The sequence below is a fragment of the Balaenoptera ricei genome, chromosome 4, assembly GCF_028023285.1.
Source record: "Balaenoptera ricei isolate mBalRic1 chromosome 4, mBalRic1.hap2, whole genome shotgun sequence".
Taxonomy (NCBI): domain Eukaryota; kingdom Metazoa; phylum Chordata; class Mammalia; order Artiodactyla; family Balaenopteridae; genus Balaenoptera; species Balaenoptera ricei.
The window spans coordinates 113648567-113669225 of NC_082642.1; the positions used below are offsets into that span (position 1 = coordinate 113648567).

Sequence of the window (20659 nt, forward strand, 5' to 3'; positions counted from 1 at the left end):
CCTCTAGCCTCCGGAACTATGAGAAAATACATTAAGCCACCTAGTTGGTTGTATTTTGTTATGGCAGCCCCAGCAGGCTAATATACTGGGTGAAACCATTTTAGAAATGGAAGGTAGAAATGAAAAATGAGGATATGTATTACACACATAAATGTGTGGAGGCTGAAATTACCTTATTTATTCAATAAGAAATAAAGTTATTGACCTTTTCTTAACTCAGCTTACTCTATAAAGATTAGCAAAATTATAATCAGAATATCATTCATATAGCTAAATTTTTAAACATTTATTCCTTGTAAATTTTTGCTGTTTAAAACATTATTATTTAGGCCTTTAATTTCTCAAGAAAAGTCACTCTTATGTACCTCGTGTAATAGATGTGAGTATAATTCTTGAGTTGTATATAATTGCTCCTTTATACCCTACAGGGGAAGCTGGTAGTAGATGTCAAAAGTTTTAAAATGTGCCTGTCTTCTGCATATTAGTTCTTCTTCAGAATTTATGGGGAGGAAATAATCAGAAAATGCCCTAGGATTTAGGAACTATTTGATGGAAAACTATACTGATACTAAAAAAAAAAGCATTTAAAAATACTAGAGAGAATAGGGACGGCACCTGCACCAGTGGGAGGGAGCTGTGAAGGAGGAAAGATTTCCACGCACTAGGAGCCCCTTCGCGGGCAGAGACTGCGGGTGGCAGAGGGGGGAAGCTTCGGAGCCGCGGAGGAGAGCGCAGCCACAGAGGTGCGGAGGGCAAAGCGGAGAGGTTCCCGCACAGAGGCTCGGCGCTGACCAGCACTCACCAGCCCGAGAGGCTTGTCTGCTCAGCCGCCGGGGCGGGCGGGGCTGGGAGCGGAGGCTCGGGCTTCGGTCGCAGGGAGAGGACTGGGGTTGGCGGCGTGAACACAGCCTGAAGGGGTTAGTGCACCACAGCTAGCCGGGAAGGAGTCCGGGAAAAAGTCTGCAGCTGCCGAAGAGGCAAGAGACTTTTTCTTCCCTGTTTCCTGGTGCGCGAGGAGAGGGGATTCAGAGCGCCGCCTAAACGAACTCCAGAGACGGGCGCGAGCCGCAGCTAACAGCGCGGATCCCGTAGCAACAGGGGCGCAGAGGGAAAAACGGAGAGACTCCCGCACAGAGGCTCGGCGCCGAGCAGCGCTCACCAGCCCGAGAGGCTTGTCTGCTCACCCGCCGGGGCGGGCGGGGCTGGGAGCGGAGGCTCAGGCTTCGGTGGGATCGCAGGGAGAGGACTGGGGTTGGCGGCGTGAACACAGCCTGAAGGGGTTAGCGCACCACAGCTGGCTGGGAGGGAGACCGGGAAAAAGTCTGCAGCTGCCGAAGAGGCAAGAGACTTTTTCTTGCCTCTTTGTTTCGCGGCGCGCAAGGAGAGGGGATTCAGAGCGCCGCCTAAACGAACTCCAGAAACTGGCGCGAGCCGCGGCTATCAGCGCGGACCCCAGAGACGGGCGTGAGACGCTGGGGCTGCTGCTGCCGCCTCCAAGAAGCCTGTGTGCGAGCACAGGTCACTCTCCACACCGCCCCTCCCGGGAGCCCGTGCAGCCCGCCACTGCCAGGGTCCCGTGATCCAGGGACAACATCCCCCGGGAGAACGCACTGTGCGCCTCAGGCTGCTGCAAAGTCACGCCAGCCTCTGACGCCGCAGGCTCGCCCCGCCTCCTCTGTACCCCTCCCTCCCCGCGGCCTGGGTGAGCCAGAGTCCCCGAAGCAGCTGCTCCTTTAACCCCGTCCTGTCTGGGCGGGGAACAGACGCCCTCAGGCGACCTACACGCAGAGGCGGGTCCAAATCCAAAGCTGATCCCCAGGAGCTGTGCGAACAGAGAAGAGGAGGGGAAATCTGTCCCAGCAGCCTCAGAAGAAGCGGATTAAAACTCCACAAACAACTTGATGTGCCTGCATCTGTTGAATACCTGAATAGACAACGAATCATCCCAAATTCAGGAGGTGGACTTTGGGAGCAGGATATATTAATTTTTCCCCTTTTCCTTTTTTTTTTTGTGAGTGTATATGTATATGCTTCTGGGGGAGATTTTGTCTGTATAGCTTTGCTTTACAATAGCTTTATTTTACTTCACTATATTATAGCTTCTTTCTTTTCTTTCTTTCTTTCTTTCTTTCCTTCCTTCCTTCCTTCCTTCCTCCTTCCTTCCTTCCTTCCTTCCTTCCTTTCTTTCTTTCTATTTTTTCTCCCTTTTACTCTGAGCCGTGTGGACGAAAGGCTCTTGGTGCTTCAGCCAGGCATCAGGGCCGTACCTCGGAGGTGGGAGAGCCAACTTCAGGACACTGGTCCACAAGAGACCTCCCAGCTCCACGTAATACCAAACGGCAAAAATCTCTCAGAGATCTCCATCTCAACATCAAGACCCAGCATCACTCAATGACCAGCAAGCTACAGTGCTGAACACCCTATGCCAAACAACTAGCAAGACAGGAACACAGCCTCATCCATTAGCAGAGAGGCTGCCTAAAATCATAATAAGGCCACAGACACCCCAAAATACACCACCAGACGTGGACGTGCCCACCAGAAAGACAAGATCCAGCCTCATCCACCAGAGCTCAGGCACTAGTTCCCTCCACCAGGAAGCCTACACAACCCACTGAACCAACCTTAGCCACTGGGGACAGATACCAAAAACAACGGGAACTACAAACCTGCAACCTGTGATAAGGAGACCCCAAACACAGTAAGATAAGCAAAATGAGACGACAGAAAAACACACAGCAGATGAAGGAGCAGGGTCAAAACACACTAGACTTAACAAATGAAGAGGAAATAGGTAGTCTACCTGAAAAAGAATTCAGAATAATGATAGTAAGGATGATACAAAATCTTGGAAATAGAATAGACAAAATGCAAGAAGCATTTAACAAGGACGTAGAAGAACTAAAGAGGAATCAAGCAATGATGAAAAACACAATAAATGAAATTAAAAATACTCTAGATGGGATCAATAGCAGAATAACTGAGGCAGAAGAAAGGATAAGTGACCTGGAAGATAAAATGGTGGAAATAACTACTGCAGAGCAGGATAAAGAAAAAAGAATGAAAAGAACTGAGGACAGTCTCAGAGACCTCTGGGACAGCATTAAACGCACCAACATTCGAATTATAGGGGTCCCAGAAGAAGAAGAGAAAAAGAAAGGGACTGAGAAAATATTTGAAGAGATTATAGTTGAAAACTTCCCTAATATGGGAAAGGAAATAGTTAATCAAGTCCAGGAAGCACAGAGAGTCCCATACAGGATAAACCCAAGGAGAAACACGCCAAGACACATATTAATCAAACTGTCAAAAATTAAATATAAGGAAAACATATTAAAGGCAGCAAGGGAAAAAAAACAAATAACACACAAGGGAATCCCCATAAGGTTAACATCTGATCTTTCAGCAGAAACTCTGCAAGCCAGAAGGGAGTGGCAGGATATACTTAAAGTGATGAAGGAGAAGAACCTACAACCAAGATTACTCTACCCAGCAAGGATCTCATTCAAATGTGATGGAGAAATTAAAACCTTTACAGACAAGCAAAAGCTGAGAGAGTTCAGCACTACCAAACCAGCTTTACAACAAATGCTAAAGGAACTTCTCTAGGCAAGAAACACAAGAGAAGGAAAACACCTACAATAACACCCAAAACATTTAAGAAAATGGGAATAGGAACATACATATCGATAATTACCTTGAATGTAAATGGATTAAATGCTCCCACCAAAAGACACAGGCTGGCTGAATGGATACAAAAACAAGACCCATATATATGCTGTCTACAAGAGACCCACTTCAGACCTAGAGACACATACAGACTGAAAGTGAGGGGATGGAAAAAGATATTCCATGCAAATGGAAATCAAAAGAAAGCTGGAGTAGCAATTCTCATATCAGACAAAATAGACTTTAAAATAAAGACTATCACAAGAGACAAAGAAGGACACTATATAATGATCAAGGGATCGATCCAAGAGGAAGGTATAACAATTGTAAATATTTATGCACCCAACATAGGAGCACCTCAATACATAAGGCAAATACTAACAGCCATAAAAGGGGAAATCGACAGCAACACAATCATAGTAGGGGACTTTAACACCCCACTTTCACCAATGGACAGATCATCCAAAATGAAAATAAATAAGGAAACACAAGCTTTAAATGATACATTAAACAAGATGGACTTAATTGATATTTATAGGACATTCCACCCCAAAACAACAGAATACACATTTTTCTCAAGTGCTCATGGAACATTCTCCAGGATAGATCATATCTTGGGTCACAAATCAAACCTTGGTAAATTTAAGAAAATTGAAATCGTATCAAGTATCTTTTCCGACCACAACGCCATGAGACTAGATATCAATTACAGGAAAAGATCTGTAAAAAATACAGACACATGGAGGCTACACAATACATTACTTAATAATGAAGTGATTACTGAAGAAATCAAAGGGGAAGTCAAAAAATACCTAGAAATAAATGACAATGGAGATACGACGACCCAAAACCTATGGGACGCAGCAAAAGCAGTGCTAAGAGGGAAGTTTATAGCAATACAAGCCTACCTCAAGAAACAGGAAACATCTCGAATAAACAACCTAACCTTGCACCTAAAGCAATTAGAGAAAGAAGAACAAAAAAACCCCAAAGCCAGCAGAAGGAAAGAAATTATAAAGATCAGGTCAGAAATAAATGAAAAAGAAATGAAGGAAACAATAGCAAAAATCAATGAAACTAAAAGCTGGTTCTTTGAGAAGATAAACAAAATTGATAAACCATTAGCCAGACTCATCAAGAGAAAAAGGGAGAAGACTCAGATCAATAGAATTAGAAATGAAAAAGGAGAAATAACCACTGACACTGCAGAAATACAAAAGATCATGAGAGATTACTACAAGCAACTCTATGCCAATAAAATGGACAACCTGGAAGAAATGGACAGATTCTTAGAAATGCACAAACTGCCGAGACTGAACCAGGAAGAAATAGAAAATATGAACAGACCAATCACAAGCACTGAAATTGAAACTGTGATTAAAAACCTTCCAACAAACAAAAGCCCAGGACCAGATGGCTTCACAGGTGAATTCTGTCAAACATTTAGAGAAGAGCTAACACCTATCCTTCTCAAACTCTTCCAAAATATTGCAGAGGGAGGAACACTCCCAAACTCATTCTACGAGGCCACCATCACCCTGATACCAAAACCAGACAAAGATGTCACAAAGAAAGAAAACTACAGGCCAATATCACTGATGAACATAGATGCAAAAATCCTCAACAAAATACTCGCAAACAGAATCCAACAGCACATTAAAAGGATCATACACCATGATCAAGTGGGGTTTATCCCAGGAATGCAAGGATTCTTCAATATACGCAAATCAATCAATGTGATACACCATATTAACAAATTGAAGGAGAAAAACCATATGATCATCTCAATAGATGCAGAGAAAGCTTTCGACAAAATTCAACACCCATTTATGATAAAAGCCCTGCAGAAAGTAGGCATAGAGGGAACTTTCCTCAACATAATAAAGGCCATATATGACAAACCCACAGCCAACATTGTCCTCAATGGTGAAAAACTGAAACCATTTCCACTAAGATCAGGAACAAGACAAGGTTGCCCACTCTCACCACTATTATTCAACATAGTTTTGGAAGTGTTAGCCACAGCAATCAGAGAAGACAAAGAAATAAAAGGAATCCAAATCGGAAAAGAAGAAGTAAAGCTGTCACTATTTGCAGATGACATGATACTATACATAGAGAATCCTAAAGAGGCTACCAGAAAACTCCTAGAGCTAATCAATGAATTTGGTAAAGTAGCAGGATACAAAATTAATGCACAGAAATCTCTTGCATTTCTATACACTAATGACGAAAAATCTGAAAGTGAAATTAAGAAAACACTCCCGTTTACCATTGCAACAAAAAGAATAAGATATCTAGGAATAAACCTACCTAAGGAGACAAAAGACCTGTATGCAGAAAATTATAAGACACTGATGAAAGAAATTAAAGATGATACAAATAGATGGAGAGATATACCATGTTCCTGGATTGGAAGAATCAACATTGTGAAAATGACTCTACTACCCAAAGCAATCTACAGATTCAATGCAATCCCTATCAAACTACCACTGGCATTTTTCACAGAACTAGAACAAAAAATTTCACAATTTGTATGGAAACACAAAAGACCCCGAATAGCCAAAGCAATCTTGAGAACGAAAAATGGAGCTGGGGGAATCAGGCTCCCTGACTTCAGACTATATTACAAAGCTACAGTAATCAAGACAGTTTGGTACTGGCACAAAAACAGAAATATAGATCAATGGAACAGGATAGAAAGCCCAGAGATAAACCCACACACATATGGTCACCTTATCTTTGATAAAGGAGGCAAGCATATACAGTGGAGAAAAGACAGCCTCTTCAATAAGTGGTGCTGGGAAAATTGGACAGCTACATGTAAAAGTATGAAATTAGAACACTCCCTGACACCATGCACAAAAATAAACTCAAAATGGATTAAAGACCTAAGTGTAAGGCCAGACACTATCAAACTCTTAGAGGAAAACATAGGCAGAACACTCTATGACATACATCACAGCAAGATTCTTTTTGACCCAGCTCCCAGAGAAATGGAAATAAGAACACAAATAAACAAATGGGACCTAATGAAACTTAAAAGCTTTTGCACAGCAAAGGAAACCATAAACAAGACCAAAAGACAACCCTTAGAATGGGAGAAAATATTTGCAAATGAAGCAACTGACAAAGGATTAATCTCCAAGATTTACAAGCAGCTCATGCAGCTCAATAACAAAAAAACGAACAACCCAATCCAAAAATGGGCAGAAGACCTAAATAGACATTTCTCCAAAGAAGATATACAGATGGCCTACAGACACATGAAAGAATGCTCAACATCATTAATCATTAGAGAAATGCAAATCAAAACTACAATGAGATATCATCTCACACCGGTCAGAATGGCCATCATCAAAAAATCTAGAAACAATAAATGCTGGAGAGGGTGTGGAGGAAAGGGAACACTCTTGCACTGTTGGTGGGAATGTAAATTGATACAGCCACTATGGAGAACAGTATGGAGGTTCCTTAAAAAACTACAAATAGAACTACCATACGACCCAGCAATCCCACTACTGGGCATATACCCTGAGAAAACCATAGGTCAAAAAGTGTCATGTACCACAATGTTCATTGCAGCTCTATTTACAATAGCCAGGACACGGAAGCAACCTAAATGTCCATCGACAGATGAATGGATAAAGAAGATGTGGCACATATATACAATGGAATATTACTCAGCCGTAAAAAGAAATGAAATGGAGGTATTTGTAATGAGGTGGATGGAGTTAGAGTCTGTCATACAGAGTGAAGTAAGTCAGAAAGAGAAAAACAAATACAGTATGCTAACACATATATACGGAATCTAAGGAAAAAAAAAAAAAAAGGCCATGAAGAACCTAGTGGCAAGACGGGAATAAAGACACAGACCTACTAGAGAATGGACTTGAGGATATGGGGAGGGGGTGGGGTGAGATGTGACAGGGTGAGAGAGTGTCATGGACATATATACACTACCAAATGTAAAATAGATAGCTAGTGGGAAGCAGCCGCATAGCACAGGGAGATCAGCTCGGTGCTTTGTGACCACCTAGAGGGGTGGGATGGGGAGGGTGGGAGGGAGGGAGATGCAAGAGGGAAGAGAAATGGGAACATATTGTATATGTATAACTGATTCACTTTGTTATAAAGCAGAAGCTAACACACTATTGTAAGGCAATTATACTTCAATAAAGATGTTTAAAAAAAAAAAAAAATACTAGAAAATGCTCATAGGTTCAATGAGAAAGCAGAAAATAAAACTGTATGTACACTCTGATCACTACTTTTAAAATAAAATACTAAAAAAAATATGTATTATAAAAGATTCAAACTATGGATAGTTATTATCCATGGTTGGGTTATAAATAATTTTGATTTCTTTATATTTTTCATATTTATATATGATGCTACAATGAACATGTATTATTTTTATTTTTAAGAGAAGTCATTAACTAAATAACACAAAAATCATGTTCCCATTTCCATATCCAAATTCAAAACCAAATTAAACTGACTGTGGAAATTCTTTGGTACTTCTGAATGTAACACATCTTTAAGACAGTTATCTTTAATAGCCTCAATCATTGTTTTTCAAATCTGAAGATAAAAAGTTCAATACAAAGACTATCCAAAGCTGTGGACAGGAATATAAATTAGAATAATGTTTTTTGAAGGGCAATTTGACAATAATGCAGAATTCTAAGGATTTTGACATGTAATCTTCTGATCATGTTATTTCACTTCTAGGACGAAATAATGTCATATGCAAATATATTACTACAAAACTTAATTGTAGTAGTGTATATAATAGAAAAAGACTAGAAACAATGTAAATATTCAACAATAAGGGGACTAACTGAACACATTATAATACATACATACTATTTAGATATTCAAAATGAAAACAGCAAATATTTATTAAATAAATGGTGAGCTCCTAGATACCTAGATCAAGCTGAAAACCTAATTCTCAGAGAAGACTTATCTGTTGATAATTTGACAATAATTTGCTTTGACTTACATGGCTGAAGATAAGCCTCAATTAATCATCTAATGAGTTACAATTTTATAATAACTACTATAAGATATATAAGTGACAGGTACTACACTTTACATTCACTTGCACATTTAATCTTCATGTCATTATTGTGAAGAAAGCTGTGTTATTATCATCATCCCTATTTGCACAGATGGAGAAACCAGAGTGGAAAAGATCTTGCTAGAGATCATGAAGAAAGTAAACTGTGAAGACAAAACCTGAATACCCAGGTGAGTCAGACTGGTAAGCCCAAGCTTGTAACCATCACCCTGTACTGGAGTTTTCCCTCTATTTCTGATTTAAAGAATGACCTTTAGGTAGATGAGGACCATTACTTGTTAAGAAAATGATCTAATGACACCTAGTTCAAATGACATGAAATACTGAAAACACAAAAGACTTATTGCCCAAATATTTCCAAAGTAGAACAGAACGGATTTTCCCACTATTGCAAAACGCTGCAGTAATGTACATCTCAATAACTAAAAATCAAATATAATGGGATTGGCAACTGGTTCCTGTCTTCCTCTGCCTGGCCCATTCTCAAATATGGGTGGACTGAAGTTTTAATCATATAGGTATGTGGTGGGGAGGAGAGCTACAGAGACAGTATGCTGGAGATGCAAACATGAGCCTCAGTATTCTCCTGGCCCAAACTAATTGGGAGATTCCTAGAACCAGCTCACTTTAGAGTCCTAGCTAGTCACGGGACTCAGAATTATCTCCACTGACATTTAAGCTGGAGTAGAAAATTTTCACTAGGTGATACCAAGCTGCAGCTGGAGAGGGAGAAATCTGAATTCAGCAGGTAGACCACCAGAACTCCTGGCTAGTTTAGCTGTGCAGGCCTGCTCCCACCATTTCATTAACCTCACAATAATATGATTCCTCACTACATGTGTTTGAAATATTTTTACTCCATTTGTTATGGTAGCTGTTTAGTTGTTAATCACCTGGGCATTTATCCAAATCTGGTGACATATTCTACATATACACTTACATCAACAGAAGAATTGATACTGCTCCTTGAGCCTGAGGTACTAGCAATCCAATGGCCATATCCATTTTCTGGTCCATCCACATTAATGTCTGCTAGGTGCTGCTGCAGTGCTTAAAGATAAACAGGAAGAAGAAAAAAAAAATCCTGACATATCAAACCCTCTGGAAAGATTCAATACCAGAGAAGTACAATAAACATGTCATAGCTGAATGAAAAGGATCCAAGGGCATAATCACAGGTATTTCTTTCAGCGCCTCTGTAAAGGAATAAAAGACCCCAGGCTACAGAAAGCCTTCCTTTTCTTCTTCCTTCCAAAGCCCTCTCTCTATACATATATAACTTTTCTTAATTGACCCTAAGGGTAACAGTAACTATATATATAGGCTTGATGTTTTCCTCTTTGGAAGGTAATCCTTCAAGTATTAATAAATAATCTTAGCAATGGTTTTATGACATAAAAGATTAATAGAAAACCTATGGTGGCTTTTGTTTACCATAAGGAGACATCAGTTAATCCTTCCCATAATAAAGAAGCAGTCTTAGGCATTAACTGCCATGGAAAGAGAGATTATTCTTGGAAAAGAAATAATTCATAGTTTAGAAAAAAGTTCCTAAAATCTAGGATATCTGTGCTATAAAAGAATACTTTTCAGACTCTCAAAAGTGTCTTGTATCACGACAAGTTTTGTATCATGTTGTCAGAACTTCCAATAAATAACACTGGGCCTTAGGCCAATACTTGCTTAACATTAGTACTTATTTAAATAAGCCCTTTTGTAGATCACTTTGGGTATGAGCCTCAAGGGTAGTTAGTTATCAGGCCATGATATACAGGAGAAATAATTCTTGCTAATATCAACAAAGACCAAGAAGAAATAGACCCTAACCTATCAAAACGTCTAAGTCATAACATAAGAAAATCATATTAAGTCAGCACTTAATCCTTATAAGACTCTTATGATTCAACCTCAGGATTTCTATTGCCTCCAGCAAATATTAATTTGATTTTATCATTAATTTTCCTAGTAATTATAGTTCAATATTTTCATATCTCTTTTCCTAATGAAAGGCTCCTTATCTTTTAATTGAAATATATTTGACATATAACACTGTGTAAGTTTAAGGTATACAAAATGTTGATTTGATACATTTATATACTGTAATATGACTTCCACTGTAGCAACAGTTGCACCTCTATCATGTCACACAATTACCATTTCTTTTTTGTGGTGGGAATAATTAAGATCTAGTCTCTGCAAGTTTGGTGATTATAATACAATATTGTTGTCTATATTCACTATACTGTGCATTAGTATACTGTGCCTTAGTACTCCAGGACTTATTTATCTACTAGTTGTAAGTTTGTACCCTTAAATAACATAATTTGTAAAAAATTTTAAAAAAAGAAAAGAAAAAAAGATAGTCTTTTTTTAACCTTATTACCCTGACCTACTCCTTTATGTATTCTCAAATATTTGCTGGTAGGGATTCTGTCATTTTACTATCCTGAATTACCAGATATTATCTGCAGACTTGAAAATATCAACTTATTTGTTTTATTCTATTCAGTCAACATTTTTTCAGCAGCTAATACTCTCATGTAGTTCAAAAATAAAATGAAAACAGAGCAAACAAAAAAGCAAATAGCACAAAGAGTATACAGTGAAAATTATTCCTCCTACTCTTGTTTCCCAGTCCTATCTATCCTTCCTTCTCCATAGAAACAAATCATGTGGGGCAGTTTTTCACCCATCTTTACAAAAACATTTTCTACAAATACAAGCTAATTAATACACATCCACTTTAATAGTCTTCCACTATATATTCACTCATTGCAATTGTCTATTGTGTTTGTCTTTATCTATATGTCCTGCTGGCCTTGCCTTTTCTGAAAATAGTGAATGACTGAAGAGAAAGTGTACCCATTAACTAATTTGGTCATTCTAAATCAGCTCCAGTGATAGTATAATTTCCTCTGAAAAGTAGGGACAAAGGGATTAATAAATTAAAACCTTACCCATAAATCCTCCACTGGCAATGCTCACATATTCTTTGTTTTTCTGAAATGGAAAATAAAATTTAAAATTATTCCCAAATGCAATTTAATTAAAACTTCTGGGGGCTTCCCTGGTGGCTCAGTGGTTAAGAATCCGCCTGCCAATGCAGGGGGCATGGGTTCCAGCCCTGGTCCAGGAAGATCCCACATGCCACGGAGCAACGAAGTCCGTGTGCCACAACTACTGAGTCTGCGCTCTAGAGCCCGTGCTCTGCAACAAGAGGAGCCACCGCAATGAGAAGCCCGCGAACCGCAAGGAAGAGTAGCCCCCACTCGCCGCAACTAGAGAAAACCTGCGTGCAGCAATGAAGACCCAACGCAGTCAAAAATAAATTAATTAAATGAATAGATTTTTTAAAAATTCTATAAAACTTCTGTTAGTTCTATAAGCATTGACAAATGTAATATAAGGTTATATACTAAATTTCTGGATTTTTTCTTTGACATTTTGGACTTTGGCACAGAGAAGTACATACATTTATCTTGTGTACTGTAAGGTCTGGTGCTTGAGTGGGAAGAAGGGGACAACTTCATGGCTACTAACGAGACTGTGATTTTACTTGTATTATAGTCCCAACAGTGCAATACAGAGTCAAACCAAAATCAGTTACACTGTATTTTCGGATGTTACTAGAATGGTTTTTAAAAGCTTGCAAAAATATTTTGGGTCTTTTATAAAAAGGAAATACAAAAGCAAATACTACAGCTAATTATGAAGAAATGACAGAACATTGACATTTTACAAACTACTAAAAATTAATGAATCTAAGCAATGATAAACAAACAAGGACACAAAAAAGAAAGATATCTGGGCAGTATTTACCTCCTGAGGAAGTACACACTACCCAAGACTTCCTATCCCTCCCACCCCCAAAAGTAATCTAACAAGTCCCTAGGTCTAATTACCAGTTTACAGGAAATACCAGGGATAGAACCTGATAAACAACACAGTGTGAATGCAATCAGCAAAATCCAGATTGTGGGAAAATATAAGACAAAGTAACCAGTTTTTCCAAACAAATATATACAAGGAAAAAAATTAGGAAAGGGAACCTATAAATTAAAAGAGACTTAAAAGATACCAACCAGGGTGCAATGTCTTGTTTTAGATCCTGAGAAAACCATGGAAACTTGAACACTCGTTACTTTTTTTTATAATAAAGTGTAATAGTGATAATGTGGTTATGTCTTTACAAAGAATTTATAGAGTTCAATTCTCCCTACTTGTGCATTTGTTTGAAATTTTCCACGATAAAAACTGGGGGGGGGGGAATTTCTAAAACCACATTAAGAACTCGAATTATTAAAAGAAGTCCACAATATTCCAAATTCTTGCCATCTGACACCCTTCATAATATACACCCTATACCAGGCCATTTTTAGAATAGGTAAATTAAATTTATAAGTAAAATGAGTTTGAGAACCTATTTTTGTTATTCTGTATAAACTTCTAAAATCTTTCCCCCAGTAAAGCATAACTTTATCTTACAATCCCTCTCCCAAATACCTTGCTCCTTCTCTGATTTTGTCTTTCAAGGATTGTCCTTTAGACCAGCGGTCCCCAGTCTTTCTTGGGACCAGTTTTGTGGAAGACAATTTTTCCACGGATGGGGGGTGGGGTGGGGGATGATTTCAGAATGACTCAAGCACATTATATTCATTGTGCACTTTATTTCTATTATTATTACATTGTAATATATAATGAAATAATTATATAACTCACCATAATGCAGAATCAGTGGGAGCCCTGAGTTTGTTTTCCTGCAACTAAATGGACCCATCTGGGGATGGTGGGACCACCTCAGCTGCACCTCAGATCACCAGGCATTAGATTCTCATAAGGAGCACGCAACCTAGATCCCTTGCATGCGCAGTTCACAGTAGGGTTTGTGCTCCTATGAGAATCTAATGCTGCCGCTGATCTGACAGGAGGCGGAGCTCAGGCGGTAATGGGAGCGATGGGGAGTGGCTGTAAATACAGATGAAGCTTCACTGGCTCGCCCGCTGCTCACCTCCTGCTCTGCGGCCCAGTTCCTAACAGGCCACCGACTGGTATCCGTCCATTGCCCGGGAGTTGGGGACCCCTGCTTTAGACTAATTTTCTCAAACCAGATTCCCAGTAAAGTGGATGTAAATTGAGTGGCTTGTGTAACAGCATGCCTATTGTCTTCCTGATTCCATAGTTCAGGGCCACACAAAATGAGGACTTTAATGTATAAACTACCAAAGAATACCTAATAAACAACCATTTTTATAAAGAAAGAGCCATCACTGAGTGAGGCTTTGTAGAAAAGGTAGAGGGGACAGGTTGCATAAAATCGCTGATACAAATTAGTTGTGCTGAAGACAACATTTAAACACAAAAAGGAAAGGTGGCTAAGTGTCATGAATACATATACATGTACATTTATTCAATTTCAAAGTGAAGATATTAAAATGAATTATACAGCAACTGTAAAAAGTTCTGAGGCATGAATAGGCATACAGAACAATGCAAAAGAATAATCCAGAAATAGACCCTGATTCATTGAGGAATTCAGTATATTAAAAAGGTAGTATTTCAAATTGACAGCACAACTGGTTAGCTATTTGGGGAAAAAATTTTTTTTGATTCCTACCTCACCTCTTACACAAAAATAATTCCAGATGGGCCAAGATTTAAACATAAAAATATAACACATAAGCATGCAAGAAAAATCTGGGGGAGAAGACCTTTGTTGGCAAGACACAAAACCAATAATGTGTTAAAAAAAAAAAATACAGATAAATTTGACAAGGTAGACGACAGCACAAAATTACCTAGGAGAATTTCTTAAAGATGATAGCAGTAACCGAGGAAAACTGAAATAATCTGTTGGCATACCTGTAAAAAGTGTGCCAGGACCATGTTCATATACATGTCTTCTTCCTCTCTGCCACTGCCCATGAAACAGAGGTGCTCCCCACCAGCGATGGAGCCAGACTCAATGGACTGCTTCTGTGCTTCCAGCAGGGATTTTACTGACTGTGCAAACTCAGACGGATTCTGGAGCATCTAGACAATTAAAAATTTTTTTAATGTGGCAAGCCTGTGTTTCTTATACATTTGCAAACAAAATATTTTCCCAGGACGGGAAAAAAAAAACAATATTTAAATTGCCACCATGAAAATAAAGCCTTTTTTTGTTTTGGTCACGCCACGCAGTTTGTGGGATCTTACTCCCCCCGCCAGGGATCAAACCCAGGCTCTCAGCAATGGAAGTGCAGAGTCTTAACCACTGGACTACCAGGGAATTCCCCAAACAAAGGTTCTTATAAATAAAATCCCTGAGATAAAAGAAATGTGTATAAATGTACCTATAATACATCAGAAAACAAAAGTTGAAAATTCACAGAAAGATTAAATTATGCAAAGAAAACACTTTACTAGACAAAAAAAATTGTTTTTGTTGTTTGTTTTCTAAGCTACAGTGTCTTTAGGTATCATGACAAGAAAAGTTTAACAATGAGCGGAAGGGTCCATGACAAAAACAATATATCGAAACAAGCTATATTTTTGTTTCCACTTACATGGCAAACCATGAATTTCTTAGAGGACAGTTAGAAATAGTAGAAGCCATTTACTCATCAGCACTACTCTAGATACTAGAGATACGAGGATGAAAAAATTAATTTCCTACCCTCAAGAAAACAAGTATGCCAATAAATACAAAAATTTGTTCAAGAAACTGTTCATAAAAAGCACAGTGAAAATCCAATAGAAAAATGGACAAACCATAGAAAAGCAATTTGCATTGATAAAAAAAATACAAATTAACAGCACACTTGAAAAAATATGCACAACATCACTAGTAATGACCACAGGAATGACCATCATTCTTGTAAAATAAAAAATTGGTAATGTCCAATAATGCTGATGGTATGAAACAATCATTCTCACTTAGAGTTGTAAAGTATCAGTTGATTCAGCCTTTCTAAAGGGCAATACGGCAGATTCTAGTAATATTGTATATGCCCACAACTCTCAACCCAACAATTTTACTTTTAGGGGTCTATTTTACAGAAATATTTGCACAAGTCCACAAAATATATATAAGGATGTTAACTACAGCATTGTTTTATTACAAGAAAACTGAAAACATTGTAAATGTACATCAATCAGGCAATAAATTATGGTATATCTGTACTATGGACCACTATACAGCCATTAAAAACAATGTACTAAAATGAAAAGATCTCCAAAAAACTGTTAAGTGAAAATGTGAGTGAACTGTTAAGTGAAAAATCAAGTGGAAAAAAAAAAGTGAATAAGAAATATGTAAATACATATTAAAGGTCTGGATGATTAAACAAACTGAGAGTAACTGTCAACTCTGGAGACATTCTTTGAGTTTTTTAAGAATAATCAAGTTATTAATGATGAATAAATTTTAAAAATAAGCATAAAAGAAGGACCATTTAGGTCTTCCTAGATGAATCAAGGAAGAGAAAGGCACAGAGTTCACTTTTAGGATGCAAACAAGCTAGGATTGCCTTCTTCACCTATAGCACCCCAAACTCTCTGGGTTGTTTTACCTCCATTTTCCATGAGTTTCCTCTTGACACCACCTAGACCTTTCAACATGCCCTTTCAGCTTCAGCGTCAACTTTTTCAGACAAGTTGGGAAGAAGGGCAGATAGAATGGTCAGCAAAAGAAGTTATTCCTCTTTCTGCCTTCTCCATCCCTGAGGCTCTAATAACCCCAGAAAGGCTTAAATGATGTCAGTCCCAGTCCTACCAAATGCTCTAAGCATCTCTGACAATATTTAATTATCTACTTCATCTAGTCCTTCAATTCAAGTGACCCTAGGACAGCAATGTGAACAACTGAGCCCCTATACACCAGACACCACCCTTATTAAATATTACTTTATTATATGCATAAGTACTCATGATGGAAAAAAAGGCTTATAGACTAATTACCCAATCATAAGAAGAGCTAATATTCACAGAGTACTTACTAAGTGCAAGACACTACGCTGAGTGCTACATCAGGTAGCTCACAGTAAGAAGTATAGAATTTACTGACATAACAATGGTAAGCAACAGTAAGCCATAGTTAACAGTGCTTTCATCTACCCTTTATGATGCCAAAAGGGTGTCCTAGGTGAAAAGGAAACCTGAGGCAACACTTTTATAAGGGCAGAGACTCCCTCCTTAAGCAGAAAGAAAAACATCCCCAATCTGGTACATGTATATTTATTTATGGGCTAAAGAAAAGAAATCCATTTCTTCTCTTACTTCTTAAAAATTTTTAATCAGCATTTATACTAACCAGATCTGAATCTAAGTGGAAAGCAGTTGATAAATGCCCAGCATTATACTGTTCTGCAGGACGGCAATCCACCACAAAGAACCGGACTCCTTCCTAAAAGGGAAACATTTGACAAAATAAAATTTGCCATGAGGGTCACATTTTACACAATATAATATTAACAATTAACCAAAGAAGGGGAAACAGATTAGAAATGGATCTCACATAGGAGGACCCATACAGACTCAAGAAAATAACCTCAAGATCTTAAATAGTTTTATTCATTTTAAATAGTTAAAATACTCTGTATATACTGTTCTTGACTAGAAAGTCTTAAAATATGTAGCAAAAGAATGTTAGTTTGAGCTATAAAACTAATTATACTGGAATTTAATAATTTAATGTATATCATGTTAAACACTTTTAAAAACACTATATAGTTATAAACACAGATGTAGATACAATTCCTGTTTCTGAAAATAAACACAGATGTAGATACAATTCCTGTTTCTGAAAATAAGCCCACACACTTATCAACAATGCAATTCACATAAGGATTAAATAAATGTCTTTTGCGGGTGAGAGGAGGTTCTCCAGTGCCAGTCTGAACTGAAGAAGTCACATGGGTCTCTTTAAACTAGATTACATGTTTTGATTTGTTTTTAAGTAATAGTTCTAATAAGAAAAATATGTGAAATGCTTGTTTTAAAAAGATCTACTGTAAAAGGCCTGTCTTTCTACGTCCGTTCCTCTTCTCTCCATCTTCGAAATACATCCCACCTTCCAAACACACACACACGGTTAACTGTTGCACTATTAGTAAAAAGATTTTCATGAAGACAGCAATAGACAGAAAATCATGGTATACTCAGTTCTCCTTTGTAACATGCCTTTTGGCATTAAACCATGTAATTCAATTAGCTGTATAAGTATCCAGAATTTAACTGTTAAATGCTAAATCCACCCTTTTAAGTACTTTATATAACATTCAGTTGCTTTGCTAAAATATGAAAAAAGATTTGGCAACTTACAAAAATTGGTGTCAAAAATAATTAGTTGTTGACAAGTAAAATACCACGCAAGCTGGCAGTTTAAAAATGAGCATATGGACAGAAGATCTAACACATTAATCATTCAAAAAAAGCAAAACAACTACATTGTTATAGTAAATTAATTTTGTGAGAATCAACAAACAGGGAGGAAATGTTGATTCCTTGCATTTAAAGGGGATAGTCTTCTGATAAACAGTGGGGTTTTTTTTACTTACCCCTTGAAGCTGATTTGCTTGAAGGATCTCTGACACGGAGATGGCCAGACAAAGTGCCTGACTCAAATCTGCATCGTCATCCTTAATTCCCAACAAAGTACTACCAAAGAGATGGTGATTATCCTGTGTGAAGAGGAATGTTTGAAACATTATGCAGAAAAAATAAAATCAAACTTTCTTCCTAAAACTATTCTCAATAGACCAAGACAAAAGGTAAAATAATTACATAACATCTTTGAGTCATGTGATTTAACATATCCTCTCATATCTTACAGGCTAAAAGCTACAAAAAGTCTACATACAAAGTCCCCATTAGATTTCACACAAAATGAAAGACTAAGAAAAAATAACACATTCTACACAGCTATTTTCTACACTATCACCTATATTTAAATAGTAAATTTTTAAATGGTTACTCGCAACTTTTTATATTTTAATAAAATAAAAACAAAAACATGGCATAAATTGTGTAATATGCTGCTAAAACCTGCTCTAATTAGCAACTGCTAGTGCAGATTATTTATGTCTGAAGAATAAAAGCTATTCTCTTAAAAGACTGGAAAGAAAAGGATAAGACTTCTTTTTCATCCAGTATCATAACCACTACCCCACCATCTAACTTAGTCAACACTGTTGGGAAATGAGGTGATCTACATAAGGCAATTTTTAAAATAGCTGAAACTAGTCCCTAGAAATAGATCTCTTTTGTAATTAATTAGTTTTGAGGGAAATGTTCTTACAAGGTTTCCCTTATCTGCCTCCTGAACACACTATATTGAACATAATTTAATCTCATCTTAATGTTTCAGTGACACGATAACTTCCAACTAGCAATTATGATGGTAGAATGCCTTAAAAAAAAAAAAAAGACAATAATGCTCTCATGAGCACCTGAGGTCACAAATTGTTTATAAATGGTACTCCTGTGCCTCCCCGTTACTAGCTTTTGCTTCTTAGAGTTTTACTTTCTAGGAGCTCACAGCACTTGGGTTTCTAATCTGGTGTCCTTTCTCTTGAAAGCACTTGTCTGATCTGAGAAAGGTTCTAGGTCTCTATGGAGCTAAGTGACCCTTTTTTGTTTAAAAGACAGCTCAGCAACATTAAAGTTGTGCAAAGCTAAACTCCAGATAAAGAAGGCATAATTATATATCCTCCATCAGATTTTTGTAATATTTACATTTTTTAAAGTCAAGGAAGCATTAATTTAAGAAATACCTTATAGTCAATAGTCTCATGATCAGAAATAATAATCAGAGTACAGGTGAAATGGTTCCTAGCATATTTGTATAGTATCTTTTTTAATGTCTGTTCCTCCATTAGGGAGAGTATTTATAGTGAAAAAAATCACACAAAACTGTAACACATAAAAAGAAAAGAAGGACAACCTAGAGTATTTTAACTGAAGTGGATACAACATAAACATAAAACAATGCACAAAATGTGAAATACTGAAGTAGGTGATTTCTTGTCTGATACCTTCCTAAATGAAGCTGGTGTTTTACTGCAATAATACTGAGCCAGAGAGAAAAGGTCTTCTATATCTTCTAGATTCAAACTGGATGGAGTATTTTCCAAGAACTCTGAAATACGATTACAAATATAATATTAAAAAATTTTTTTGTTTGTGAAAAATACAGTAATGAACATTATTTACATATCAAAGTTGGTTTATCTTTAACATTTTAACTACATAAATGGAATCTCAACAGTGATGCACTGAAAACTGCTTGAGAAGTGGATTTTCCCCAAAGGAACTGAAACTGTTAATACAGTTCTGCTCTTAGTGAATGATGGTGTCTGGCAATCAAATCAAATTCATTAGCCTCGATTGGAATAGTGTGATTTATTCAATGAACACATAATAAATGTCAGGGCCCCTGGAAATAAAAAATGACCACGAAATGGTTCCTGACTTAAGGAACTTTGCCTGGTTTGAGAAATGTGACGATAAATCATTATAACATAGTGAGATAAACACTGTAACACAGACAGTACAAAGTGCCAGGCACTATAGAGAGGAAGTAACTAAATCTGTGTGGGAGCTAGAGTGGGGGAGAACCCAAACGAAGAACCAAGACTTCAACAATGGATATACTTGTAAGAGCTGAGTATTCAAAGGCAAACTAAGGAAGAAGGAAGGGAAGAGGAGAGTGAGAGGAGGGCAGTTTATCTGAACAATGAAACCAAAGAAAGAGTATATGGAAAAGAATTGAAAGAGTGAAAAATACATAGAAGGAATGAATGAGGGTGGCAAATCAGGGGCAAGAGTCTTTAAGGTCTGTACCTGGAGAGTGTGTAAGAGTTGAATGGAACCTCAGAGCTCTTCTAGAGTAATCTTCTAAATTTATAGATGAGGAAACTGAGTTTC

General features: G+C 37.6%; 1 protein-coding gene across 2 annotated transcripts in view; it reads right to left on the bottom strand.

Annotated features, from left to right (window-relative positions):
- Positions 1-20659, bottom strand: part of TBC1D23 (TBC1 domain family member 23) — a 69167-nt gene that overhangs the window by 11663 nt on the left and 36845 nt on the right. For both annotated transcript variants that reach the window (XM_059921290.1, XM_059921288.1), the window contains exons 8-13: positions 19768-19871; positions 18292-18414; positions 17046-17138; positions 14615-14785; positions 11713-11755; positions 9696-9805 (exon numbers count right to left, since the gene is read on the bottom strand). In XM_059921290.1, the coding sequence (XP_059777273.1) occupies positions 9696-9805; positions 11713-11755; positions 14615-14785; positions 17046-17138; positions 18292-18414; positions 19768-19871 (644 nt within the window). The remainder of the gene's footprint in view (positions 1-9695; positions 9806-11712; positions 11756-14614; positions 14786-17045; positions 17139-18291; positions 18415-19767; positions 19872-20659) is intronic.